Genomic DNA, 14,171 nt, shown 5'->3' with positions numbered 1-14,171 from the left:
AAAGACTCCAGTCACCGAAGTCATAGACTCTTCTCTCTGCTACATCACGGCAAGCGGTACCAGAGCGCCAAGTCTAGGACCAAAAGGCCTCTTAACAGCTTCTACCCCCAAGCCATAAGACTGCTGAACAATTAATCAAATGGCCACCCAGACTATTTACATTGACCCCTCACCCACCCATTTGTGTTTACACTACTGCTACTCACTGCTTATTACCTATGCATAGTCACTTTACCCCTACCTACATGTACAAATTACTTTGACTAACCTGTACCCCCGCACATTGACTCGGTACCAGTACCCCCTGTATATAGCCTGGTTATTGTTATTTTATTGTGTTACTTTTTATTATTTTTAACTTTAGGTTATTTGGTAAATATTTTCTTAGCTCTTTCTTGAACTACATTGTTGGTTAAGGGCTTGTAAGTAAGCATTTCACGGTGTTGTATATGGCGCATGTGACAAATAAAGTTTAATTTGATACGGATAGTTTTTCATTGCCCTCTCTTCCCTTCTCTCAGTTCCAGGTATCAGGCCCCCTCAGCAGACATGTGCCCCCCAGGGTTCCCCCCCCAAGGGCAGGCCTTCCAGCGAATGCACGCTGCCCCAGCCGGAGGTGGTGGCGGTGGAGGACCAGGTGGAGGTGGTGGTGGCGGGGGTGGCTACCATCGGCAGCACTCAGAACCCTGTCTACCCTACCTGCAGCAGAGCTTCAAGCAGGAGTATCTGGACCCTCTGTATGAGAGGGCAGACCACATGGCAGGACAAGGACACGGGCCTGGGCCAGGGCATGGATCAAGGCACCCACCTCACCAACCCCAAAACTCCCACCCCCATCCTCACAGGTTCCCCCCTGCCCACATGATGGTGAAGCAGGAGCCAACTGACTACACCTATGAGCCTGGTGAGTAATTCAATCATGGTGGGCCCGAGAGCAGAATGACAGAGATACAGTATGAGAATGTTTTGAATGGCAGCAATCCCTTTAGCATAAATAGTCTATCTATAATGAATAGGTAATGGTTTTTTTTTGGAGAGAAGCTAATCTCTAATGGAAGTCACTGAGCATCATTCCTCCCTGACAAATCACAACACACCGAACACTGCAAAACATACCCAAACTAATCCTATGTCACTCAAAAGAACATGTAGGCCTTCTGTAGGACGTAGGATGTATACAACCCAATTACCTACGCATTGAAATGTTATGTACATATTGCTTTGTGGCTTTTGCTCTCGGTCCTACAAAAGTTCCTTTGAGCCAACCTGTGTATGGCTAACCTTAGAACAAAATGTCCAAAAGCAGACACTTCTATATCTACAACAGACTTTTCCCTACCCCCTCCCTACCTCCAAACTCCTCCTTTCAACTCCCTGACACTTTGCAAAAAAGGTCTCGACTCGTCTGTAATTCTGTTTTTTCCCCTCCTCTACACTCCTCCCCACTCCCTCTCGCCGCTCGCTCGTCTCACCGAAAGGAAGGCAGAGGAATTTCATTGAGAAAATGGAGGGCACTGGAAAGACTAGAGTCCCCAGTGGAGCACTCTGGGGTGTTGGGTTGCAACAGCGGCTTTCTTTCTGCAGGCAGATGAACTCATAATGGAAAAATGAGCGTGGCCGCAGTAACCCGAACCTCTCACTGGCTGGGATGTGGAGGGGAGGGGGAAGGAGAGGGTGGGGGTAGCTATGGGCCTTGGCAACAACAAACTGAGAACCATCCCTACCACCACAGCACAGCCCCAAAGCCCTGGCGGTTCCCTTTAAGCAGTGCTAGGATGCAAACACAAGGGCTGGAAATGCAACACGGTGTATAAGCGACATATGTCACGGATGTTGTGCATATAAGTGACAGTCAACTGGGAGCAGAGCTGTCTTTGTTGTGTTTCCCTTGGGTCTTATGGGCACAGTGGACAAACACAGCTACAAAGTGAGCCTCCCAGCGCTGAAACCAGCACACATCTCAATACAATACAAGACCGACGATCTAAATTCTTTTGACTTTTTTATGTTTTGATAGAAGCCGGATACTGCTCAGAAAGTTCAACTTGGTGCTTGAAGGAATCTGCCAGAAAAAAAAAGATGTCTGTGGATAAACTGGACTCTGTTGGTAGGAGGAGGAGTTGAGGGGGCTGGTGGGCCTGCCTGAGTGTTGTGCCACAAATAAGAGCTGGCCAGCTATTTTGCCTGTTCAGAAATTCTATCACAAGGACCTAATAGTCCTAACATGACCAAATCAAATCAAAATGATAGATAAGTGCGCCACTAGGCCTTAAGCAGTTATGTGGTTCAGGCTTGCGAATAAAGTCTTTTTTACATTTACATTTCCGTTTCGTAAAATAATGTGTGTCTACTAAAGCTAGCTACACCAACCAGCACACAATTGACACTGGTGCTATCGCCCCAAATCTCCCCATCACTGGCTGGCAGTGATATTATTTACAGTGTGATAGAGTGCTGGCCCGGGAATGAAGAGTCTGATTTCCCCCAGTGACATCTTATCAGAGCCACGGCACTGCAACTGAATTCCCCAGGAGTGAGTCACCAAACTCACCACACTGCTGAGGTGCAGGAGACTAGAGCTTCACCCACTTTTGCCTGCTCTTGCCCTTTGGCCACTCATACAAACAAACACACCGATGCATGCGCATGCACTCACTCACACAGGCACACATACACTATACTGTATATGAGATGAGACCAGGTCGTCACCAACCGGACCACAACCATTAGCAACAAGGAGAAACATCTACCACCCACCCCGGATGAGAGAGGTTTTCAATTTATACAACTTCCGGAAATAGAAATGTGATTAAAAGATTTGATTAGGATTGATAGACATACAAAGATCTCATCCATTTGCGGTGTGGCTGGATGTCAGGGTGTGTCCAGTTACTGACCTGTATTACTAATGCCAGTTGGATGGGCAGAGTGCCGACACCGCAGACTCACCATTCTCTACCACTGTACTACGCTATACTGCTGCTCCCCACTAGGTGCTTACTCATGGCCTAAAAATACTTTTGAGGACAAGTGATATTATGACAAACAACGGTTTTGTCCTTGCAGGGCTAGAGGCGATCAAACCAAAAATATGCACATTAATACTCTCTCTCTCCCTGTGGATATTGGCCTGGTATTTATAGACTGAGGAAGAAAACCCATCTGTACATTGAAAAAGTTAACACTGTATTGAGCAATAGGTGTATGCTTGTGTTTCTGTCCTATAGACGTGCCTGGATGTCCTTCAATGTACCACCACAACGAGGGGTACCCCAACCCCAACCCCCAGCACAACAATGAAGGTAAAGCAAAAACTCTGGTAACTAAGTTATACGAATTATGACTTGTCAGAAGCACGTATAAACCCTTCATAGATACTTCATAGACACGTATGACTAGTGTTATAATGCATTATGACTGCAGCATGTTTTTTGTGTGTTTGTTTTACATTCATGCCTTATTACCAAAAGTCTGTGCCCCCGGTTCATTGCACTGTAGATGGGAGGGGCATACTACATGTACCGAATCTCCCTCTCCCATTTTTTATTTATTTAAATGAGGCCTTGCTACTGGCTGTATTATTGCGGTCATAGGCTAACCGGCCCAGTGTCCGTATTTCCATTGGCTAACCGGAGGTGTCGCTATGTTTCCATTGGCAGAGGCTCTGGCCCCTTTTCCTGCCTCAAGGATCTCTGGATAAACATTTCTACTGGAAAAAGCCTGTGTATTCTTCCTTGAGAAAAGAAAAACACTCCTCCTCTTCACTCCCTTTGTTTGTCACACCATTCTAGTTATTGTCCAGGATCATTTCTTAAACAAGTGAGAACTCAGGAGCTGCCCTTGAACAGCCATTCCCAAGACAGACTGTATTACTAAGGATCATCAGAGTATTAAACACTTCAAATGAAATATGAAAACAAAAGGAAGAAGGAAGATGGGGTCCTTTTGAGATATTTACAGGAAGGAATCCTCCCCTTCTCACTAAGTACTCTACTCATTTGTGTTGAAGTGGATGAGCACATCCAATAAAGAGTGTTCTCTTCTCAACCACTTCAACATGTGTCATGGGCGAATTCACCGTTTTCATACTCATTCATTTTGCCACAATGTGATTCAAGATTTGGCATACAAGTTAAAGCCACACAGGACAACTTGAGGAACTAATTATAACACCTGTCTTGTTTTACAGGCTATCTCTTTGAAAACGACTCCTGCGTCGTTCCGGAGAAATTCGAAGGTGAGCCTTACAACCTGCTATCGACCGTCCAGGAGTCAGCTCAAGACACAGAGCCTAAAACTTGCACACTCCAATCCACTTCAATAGGTGTCACTGAGATCAGATAATGGTTATGGGTGATGGCACTGAGGGTGTCCACTGTCCGTTCTCCATAACAGAATCCATTCAATCACATCACGTGTCTCTCCGTTTGGTATCAGCACACTATAAGTGCCAATCGTATCAGATAGAGTGTCGCTGACTGAACAATAAGCTTTAGAGTTGGTTTTTTTGCGTGACAGGCTCTTGGTTGGAGCTGAGTTAGCGGGTTTTGTTTCCCCGTGTGTGAGGTAGGGACCAGGCTCCTGTGTCATGGAGAGCAAGGTGACAGTCGGTTTCCCATTGTGCGCTGGGGGTGATTGGCGTGAGGGGAGAGCTTGAGGGTTGAACCGGCAAAACACACTGCGTTAGAGTACCATTTACTTACAGCGGCTGCCCCAAGTTCCCACACATACGGTGCTTATCCACACCAGACCATACGGTGCTTATCCCACACATACGGGACTTACCCCCACACCAGTGGGTCACCACTGTTTTATGTTAATGGTGCCTCTAGTGTTACTGCGTTTCCATCAGGCGTGTGACACTTTTTATTTTGTTTATTTAACCAGGAAAGTCAGTAAAGAACAAATTCTTATTTACAATGATGGCCTACCAAAAGGCCTCCTGTGGGGATGGGGGGGCTGGGATTAAAAATAAAAATATATACAATATAAATATAAGACAAAACAACACTACATAAAGAGAGACCTAAGACAACAACACAGCAAGGCAGCAACACAAAACAACACAGCATGGTAGCAGCACAAAACATGCAGCAAAAATTATTGGGAACAGTCAACAGCAGAGATGTCAATAAGGTAGAGACAACAATACATCACACAAAGCAGCCACAACTGTCAGTAAGAGTGTGGAGTTTGGAGTGTGACTGGTGTCTTTTATACTGATTTATACTGATAACAAGTTCAAACAGGTGCCATTAATACAGGTAACGAGTGTAGGACAGAGGAGCCTCTTCAAGAAGAAGTTACAGGTCTGTGAGAGCCAGAAATCTTGCTTGTTTGTAGGTGACCAAATACTTATTTTCCACCATAATTTGCAAATACATTCATAAAAAAATCATACAATGTGATTTTCTGGATTTTTTTTCTCATTTTGTCTGTCATAGTTGAAGTGTACCTATGATGAAAATTACAGGCCTCTTCTCATCTTTTTAAGTGGGAGAACTTGCACAATTGGTGGCTGACTAAATACTTTTTTGCCCCACTGTATGTGGAGGATGAGGGCTGCAGTAGATATCTCAGATAGGGGGGAGTGAGGCCTAAGAGGGTTTTATAAATAAGCATCAACCAGTGGGTCTTGCAATGGGTATACAGAGATGACCAGTTCACAGAGGAGTATAGAGTGCAGTGATGTGTCCTATAAGGAGCATTGGTGGCAAACTAAAGACTCGCGGCGAGCAGAAGCAACAACCTCCGCATCATTCAAGACTGTTGCTTTGTGAGAAGGTGTTAAATAAAGTTCACAGTTAGCCGCTGCTATGTAAATGAAAGCTGAAAAGTACCCAGGGCCTTCCCTTAAAGCAGATCCGCCGGAGCCGTGACCCAGTGAGTCACGGGTACCGGCCCGCATAGATGGAAACCCCCAAAAAATAGGATCATTTGGGGTAAAACCTCAGTTGAAATGCACCATCACCCTGACTCTCAAGATAATCAACTCTCCCTCACATGGTTGCAGTTACTACAGTGTCTTAAGCATGTCAAGACAGCCATTGATTGGACTCAACCCAAAATGACAGTCTTATCCATATCCTATTAGTAATGGTAAACAAGCTTTGCCCACATTACCATGCTTGTTAATAGCGGTCTTATGTCAATGGTAGCTGCCTATTTCCTTAAACCAGCCTGAGCCTACAGCCTAGTCCAACCTCCGGTGTCCCTATTCCTCTCCAGGTGAGGTGAAGCAGGAGGGGGGAAGCGTGTTCCGTGATGGGGCCCCCTACCAGCGCCGGGGATCCCTGCAGCTCTGGCAGTTCCTGGTGGCCCTGCTGGATGACCCGGGAAACGCCCACTTCATCGCCTGGACCGGCCGCGGCATGGAGTTCAAACTCATCGAGCCTGAGGAGGTAAGGTCCAATCTACTAGTCGAGATCTAGAGTAACTAGAACGACAGTAATGACATCTCTAGCGGAACTATATCTACTGTAAAACAAATTGTATCACGTCCTCTTTGGAAATAATTGTTAGAAGTAGGCTTAACCGTTAGAACAAGGCTAAGTTCGCTTGTTTGGGAGGTCAGAGACAGACATAAGAGGTATTTCATGCCTTGTAATGGCATCTCCCAATTTGGGATATTTTCTCTTTGTTAAGAAACATTATAGGCTTGACCATTAGAAGTAGTTCCCCCTGCTATGTGTTGCAGGGTCAGACGTAAGAGGTACGTAAAGGGGCAATCTGCAGTTGCTACATTCCTTTCTGGGCTTATAAATGAATAATTATGGACCCAGTCTTGAATCATTTCACTTAGAAACGCCTAATGAACTTAGTTCAACTGTCATACCACATCAGAACCCAAAATACAAGCTCGTTTTACTCCAATGTTTGTAAACAAAGTAATTGTAAAAAAAAAAAAGTTAAAACACTACCCACATGAATTTTTTTTTATCGTATGCTATGTTTAAATACTATAGTATTCATTGTAGTGTTTTTACAGAATTTACTGTAGTATTTACAGTTTACTAGAATATATACTGAACAAAAAAATACACACAACATGCAACAGCTTCAATTGTTTTACTGAGTTACAGCTCATAAAGAAATCAGTCAATTGAAATAAACAAATTAGGTCCTAAACTATGGATTTCACGTGACTGGGCAAGGGTGCAGCCATGGGTGGGCCTGGGAGGACATAGGCCCACTCACCACTCACTTGGGAGCCAGGCCCAACCAATCAGAATGAGTTATTCCCCAGAATGAATTATTACAGACAGAAATACTCCTTGGTTTCATCAGCTGTATGGGTGGCTAGTCTCAGACGATCTCGCAGGTGAAGAAGCCGGATGTGGAGGTCCAGGGCTGGCTTGGTTACATGTGGTCTGCAGTTGTGAGGCCAGTTGGACGTACTGCCAAATTCTCTAAAACGGCTTATAGTAGAGAAATGAACATTAAATTCCTTTTGGTGTCCCCAGCACAAGGTGCACCCATGTAATGATTAAGCTGTTTAATCAGCTTCTTGATATGCCACACCTGTCAGGTGGATGGATTGTCTTGGCAAAGGAGAAATGCTCACTAACAGGGACGTAAAGAAATGTGTGCACAAAATTTGAGAGAAATTAGCTTTTTGAGCATATGGAAAATTATTTTATTTCAGATCAAGAAACATGGGACCAACACTTTACATGTTGCATTTATATTTCTGTTCAGTATAAATACTGTAGTAAGAAAAAAACTGTAGTACAGCGCCTTCTGAAGGTATTCATATCACTTGACTTATTCCACAGTTTTGTTACAGCCTGAATTCAAAATGGATTAAAAAAAATCTCACCCATCTACGCACAATACCCCATAATGACAAAGTGAAAACATGTTTTTAGAAATGTTAGCACATTTTCTCAAGCTCTGTTACATTAGATGGGGAGCGGTGGTGAAAAGCAATCTTCAAGTCTTTCCACAGATTTCCAATGTGATTCAAGTCTGGGCCACTATAGGACTTTCACATTCTTGTCCTGAAACCATTCCAGATTTGCTGGATGTATGCATGGGGTCATTGTCCTGTTGGAAAGTAAATCTTTGCCCCAGTCTAAGGTCATTTGCACTCTGAAGAAGGTTCTCATCCAGGGTTGACCTGTATTTGGCTCCATTCATTGTTCCCTCTATCCTTACCAGTCTCCCAGTCCTTGCAGTCGAAAAGCATCCCCATAGCATGATGCTGCAACCACCATGCTTCATGGTAGGGATGGTGTTAGGTGGGCGCTTTGCATTCAGACCACAGAATCTTTTCGCTTATGCTCTCAGTCTTTCACGTGCCTTTTTTGCAAACTCCAGGCGTGCTCAAGTACCTTTTTCGCAGGACTGGCATCCATCTGGCCGCTCTCCCATGAAGCCCAGATTGGTGAAGTGCTTTAGAGACTGTTTTCCTTCTGGCAAGTTCTCCCATCTCGGGCCTCCCGGGTGGCGCAGTGGTTAAGGGCGCTGTACTGCAGCGCCAGCTGTGCCATCAGAGTCCCTGGGTTCGCGCCCAGGCTCTGTCGTAACCGGCCGTGACCGGGAGGTCCGTGGGGCGATGCACAATTGGCTCCTGTGGCGGGCCGGGCGCAGTGCGCGCTAACCAAGGTTGCCAGGTGCACGGTGTAGCCTCCGACACATTGGTGCGGCTGGCTTCCGGGTTGGATGCGTGCTGTGTTAAGAAGCAGTGCGGCTGGTTGGGTTGTGTATCGGAGGACGCATGACTTTCAACCTTCGTCTCTCCCGAGCCCGTACGGGAGTTGTAGCAATGAGACAAGATAGTAGCTACTACAACAATTGGATACCACGAAATTGGGGAGAAAAAAGGGGTAAAAATTAAAAACAAACAAAAAAAAAGTTCTCCCATCTCAGCCAATTCATTTTGTACGAAGGACCAAGGATATACAGTGTGCCTCCTCACAATTCTCTCTCGGAGATCTACGGACAGTTCCTTGGACTTCATGGTATAGGTTCTGCTCTGCCATGCACTGTCAACTATGGGACCTCATATGTGTGTTTCTTTCTAAATCATTTCACAATTTAATTGGCCTCAGGTGAACTCCAATCAAGTTGTAGTGACATCTCAAGGATGATCAAATGAATTATGAGCATTAGAGCAAATGGGTATGAATATTTATATTTCTGTATTTCATTTTTAATAAATGAGCAAAAATGTATAAAAACATGTTCTCTGTCATTATGGGGTAAGGTGTGTAATGGGGATTATGGGGATTCAGGCTGTAACACCAAAAATGTGGAATAGGTCAAGGGGTATGAATACTTTCTGAAGGCACTGTATATACTATAGTGTATTATAGTATAGTATGGACTGTAGTACTTGTTGTAGAGTTTTTGCTGACATTACTGTAGTATTTACTATAGTGTTTTTGTTTTATTATCTTTGACATAGCGAAGAAAACCTACTGGACAAAATACTTGAAAGAGCAAATTTTCCCAATCTGTAGCTGGGTAAAACTTAGGTCTAAACGGACAGTTCAGAGCTCCTGCTCTTTTGATAACCTGTAGGGAACACAATATATGGTCTATAATTGGCTTTTAGGTTTCTCACTTATGGGTGGCACAAATTTGGATATGGGGAGGGGAATGGGCAGGGTATATGCAAATTAAATACTGTAGTGTTTCTGCAAACATTACGGTAGTGTTTGTGGTAAGTAGTATACTGTAGTATTTACTATAGTATTCTACAATATACTACAACATTCTCTAGTAAGTACTACACATGTTATAGGTATACTAGTGTTTAGTATAGTATTCTACAGTTTACTACATAATTCTATAGTAAGTACTGTTGTATTCTATAGTAAACTGCAGTATTTTTTATGTGGGTATATAGCCTCAAAACATGGCTAACACTATCATTTTGATGGACGGTCATGGACGGTAAGTCCATAGCTCTGTTGATGAATTTGAGAGTGGTTGGATTTCTCCAACCCCAGCTTTTTACCGAAGCAGGGGAGAGGAGTACACTTTATGGTTTCAAGCACTGATTGCCCCTTTAACACTGATTGAGCTTTCTCTAGAAAAAGGTTTCAATGTTTGAGATTGCTCCCCCCTCCACCCTTCTAAGCCATCTCTGGGGCCGTGCACTGATCTAAACTGCCAGTTGCCCATTAACCTCCATGCATTATTTACCACACCTAATAACAGGAGATACACACACAAAATGGAAGATGAGCTCCATCACCTCATATTCACTACACATCACCTATAAGTAAATGGACTGGTTGAGAGATGCTTTTGAAGTTGAGCTGTTGACTTGAAGTTTACTCAAACAGATAACTGAATTTACAAGACATTTAGAAACATTCTGATACAATGATACTTCCATTATCTGGCTACTGTACATAAATAATTCATACTACAAGAGCAGCTAAGGTTGAGTGTCCACTCAGGATCCGAGAGAGTAGTCTGCTCAGGGAAATCAGCATTCCCTAAACCCCTAAGTCAGGAGTCGACTACGCCTTCTCAACGTGTCCTCTATCCACACTCAAGTCTTCCTATAGTGACCAGGCTGTTTGTCATCAACACACATCTCAGACGGCGCGGTTCCATTCTGTTCTCGTTTGGAGATGTGAGACATTTCGTAGGTATTGGAATTAGCAGGCTGTCAGTGGGGAGTTCAACTTGAGGTTGAGACAATATTTCACGATGCTGCCTCTATGACAACCTGGCACCAGGGTCATTTCACTGTGCACATTGTGGGACTCTGGTTGCATTAAAGTGGTGATGGGTTATATAAAAAGGAAGTGAATCCACATGTGGGGGCTTTTGATATGATGAGCCAGTTAACTCAGAGAGAAAGAGCCTCAAAACTGGTCACCGAGGATCCCCTAGTGGTGGCTTTGGAGATTTGCAGGCAGAAGGAAGAAAAATGGTGTTGTTCCCTACAGGGCAAATTATTTGGAATTCATTCATATTGGCCCCAGCAGCTTTCCCCCTAGGATTTGTTTCTTCAGTGGTGGCCGGGGAGGCTAAGATTACTACTAGCGTTAGCGCAGTTATATGCTAGCTATTCCATTGCGCAACGACATGCTAGCTGTTCCCATAGACTTCCAGTCATTGAGCCTATACGACTATCCATTTGAAAGTGCGTCTCCGCAAAAATACATATATAGCCCCAAAAGAATTTGGGCAGAGGGGGCAACAATTAAGCCGCGGTGTGCCACCCCTGCTAAATGAATATAGAATATATACACAGGTCCTCAATCCATAAAATAATATAATAGGAGTGTCCTTTGGCAGATGTTAAAAACTTTGTCTCCTTTAATGTGTGTTCATTCACCCGTGAAGAGCAGAGGGCCTGGAGCTGAACAGTCCCAGATGTAACCACCTCTTGCTCTCTTCCCTCCCTCGTTCCCTCTCTCCTCAGGTGGCCAGGCTCTGGGGCATGCAGAAGAACCGTCCAGCCATGAACTATGACAAGCTCAGTCGCTCCCTGCGTTATTACTACGAGAAGGGCATTATGCAAAAGGTTCAAACTAAAGGCATTTATAAACCTAGCTGTACAATATGCTTTATTCAGTAGATCAAATGTGTCTCAGAGCGATGGGTCTGCCGATCATATGGTTGGCTCTTCCATTTCGTTTAGAAGCAATATTTTACATTAAATGGCTAATGTGTATATCGGATTTATTTGATTCGATTTTTTACACACACTTGCATTAGTATAACAACACCGACTAATGAACATACCTAACAAAGGAATTCCTTTCCTTCGTATTGGCAGGTGGCAGGGGAGCGCTATGTTTACAAGTTTGTGTGCGAGCCCGAGGCTCTCATCTCCCTGGCCTTCCCCGACAACCAGCGGCCCAGCCTGAAGGCAGAGTTTGAGCGCTACGTCAACGAGGAGGACACTGTGCCCCTGTCCCACATGGACGAGGGGGCCTCCTACCCCAGTGAACAAGCCCCACCAAACATGGGCGCCCAGCCCTACTCCAAAGGTTACATGTACTAATGCCACCACCCCACCCGCTATCCTCTCTGTCGGGGGTTGGCAACAGCCGGCCCGTGGGCCGAAACCGACCGACAAGTGTTTTTTCGGGGGGCGGGGCCTCCAAAAAATGTTTGGTTTTCGTTTTGTCAAAGACTAACATCACCTGGAATTCAGCCCAAAATGTGTTTAATTTAGGACATTTGTTCCCAAGTATTCCCACAAATAAAAAGAGGTGATAATGTCTCAATGTAATCAAGGTATGAAAGTTGTTTTTTTCAAATACAATCTCTTTTTTGGGCTTAGTTGTGGTCAATTTGCAGCGTACAAATGATTATGTTCCGGGGACCCCCGACCATCCGCTCCGGGAAAAAAATAGTCCCGCGTCTGAATCTAATCTAGTTGCCTACCCCGGCCCCGGCCCCTATTGCACATGTCCACCCCATTCACTTGTATATAAAAAGGCTATGGTGTTTCTTTGAGTTTTTAACAGCTGCATTCCTCTCACTTCTGAGGCCTATTTAATCCATACACATGACTGTGGTTAAAGAGATTGCTTAATAAAGACACAATATTACTACTACTCTGTGCAAAGACATATATTCTTTCTCTGATAACATTGTGACAGATTTGGAATGGCTACACAGAGGGAGAATGGGTGTTATTTCAACACATGGAGTAATTTACAGTATGATCATGAGCATGAAAATCAGTTAATCTAACTTCAGTCTATGGCAGACTCTCAATTGCATACTCCTCGAGTCCTCTCTCCTCTGGCTTTCTCATCCAATGGGTTTTGAGGGGAGTACGCGAGGAGTATGCAATTGAGATTCTCCCAAAGTCGTTGACAAAAGAGCACATGCATTTCCGACCTCACATGCTGACATTATCAGTGGTCACACCTTATGTGAATTGGAAACGTGATTACTACGAAGGTTGTTATAGGTCAGACTGTTCCACTCCTAATACAGTGCATTCGGAAAGTATTCAGACCCCTTCCCCTTTGTTACATTACAGCCTTAATCTAAAATTACTTAAATCAATGTTTTCCTCATTAATCTACACACAATACCCCATAATGACAAAGCGAAAACATGTTTTTCAAAATGTTTGCAAATGTATTCAAATAAATTTTTAAAGACACACTACTGGTCAAAAGTTTTAGAACACCTACTCATTCAAGGGTTTTTCTTTATTTGTACTATTTTCTACATTGTAGAATAATAGCAAAGACATGAAATGAAATAACATATGGAATCATGTAGTAAACAAAAAAAGTGTTAAACAAATCAAATAGCCATCCTTTGCCTTGACAGCATTGCACTCTTGACATTCTCTCAACCAGCTTCATGAGGTACTCACCTGGAATGCATTTTAATAAACATGTGTGCCTTCTTAAACGTTAATTTGTGGAATTTCTTTCCTTCTTAATGCCTTTGAGCCAATCAGTTGTGTTGTGACAAGGTAGGGGTGGTATACAGAAGATAGGGCTATTTGATAAAAGACCAAGTCCATATTATGGCAAGAACAGCTCAAATAAGCAAAGAGAAACGACAGTCCATCCTTCCTTTAAGTCATGAAGGTCAGTCAATATGGAAAATGTGAAAGTTTCTTCGAGTGCAGTCGCAGAAACCATCAAGCACTATGATGAAACTGGCACACATGAGGACCACCACAGGAATGGAAGACCCATAATTACCTCTGTTCATTAGAGCTACCAGCCTCAGAAATTGCAGCCCAAATAAATGCTTCACAGAGTTCAAGTAACAGACACATCTCAACATCAACTTTTCAGAGGAGACTGTGAATCAGGCCTTTGCAGTCGAATTGCTGAAAAGAAACCACTACTAAAAGGACACCAAAAAGAAGAGACTTGCTTGGGCCAAGAAACACAGGCAATGGACATTAGACCGGTGGAAATGTGACCTTTGGTTCGGAGTCCAAATTGGAGAATTTTGGTTCCAACCGCCGTGTCTTTGTGAGATGCGCTGTGGGTGAACGGATGATCTCGGCTTGTGTATTTCCCACCGTAAAGCATGGAGGAGGTTGTGTTATAGTGTGGGGGTGCTTTACTGTTGCTATAGGACTCTCAGACCATGACAAAAAATATTCTCTGGTCTGATGAAACAAAGATTGAACTCTTTGGCCTGAATGCCATGAGTCATGTCACGTCTGGAGGAAAGCTAGCACCATCCCTATGGTGAAGCATGGTGGTGGCAGC

General features: G+C 44.0%; 1 protein-coding gene across 1 annotated transcript in view; it reads left to right on the top strand.

Moving 5' to 3' along the window:
• Positions 1 to 12,533, top strand: part of LOC110499110 (ETS translocation variant 4) — a 41,192-nt gene extending 28,659 nt beyond the window's left edge. Inside the window, exons 7-12 of the mRNA XM_021576022.3 lie at positions 522 to 904; positions 3,228 to 3,302; positions 4,190 to 4,237; positions 6,229 to 6,401; positions 11,390 to 11,491; positions 11,747 to 12,533. Coding sequence (XP_021431697.1) covers positions 522 to 904; positions 3,228 to 3,302; positions 4,190 to 4,237; positions 6,229 to 6,401; positions 11,390 to 11,491; positions 11,747 to 11,974 — 1,009 coding nt within the window. The 3' untranslated portion in view covers positions 11,975 to 12,533. The remainder of the gene's footprint in view (positions 1 to 521; positions 905 to 3,227; positions 3,303 to 4,189; positions 4,238 to 6,228; positions 6,402 to 11,389; positions 11,492 to 11,746) is intronic.
• Positions 12,534 to 14,171: the final 1,638 nt, after the last annotated feature.

Source organism: Oncorhynchus mykiss, chromosome 20 (genome assembly GCF_057628025.1).
Source record: "Oncorhynchus mykiss isolate SJ-2025 chromosome 20, ASM5762802v1, whole genome shotgun sequence".
NCBI lineage: Eukaryota > Metazoa > Chordata > Actinopteri > Salmoniformes > Salmonidae > Oncorhynchus > Oncorhynchus mykiss.
Note: the sequence above shows the minus strand (reverse complement) of the source record. Positions and strands in the feature narration are given on the sequence as shown.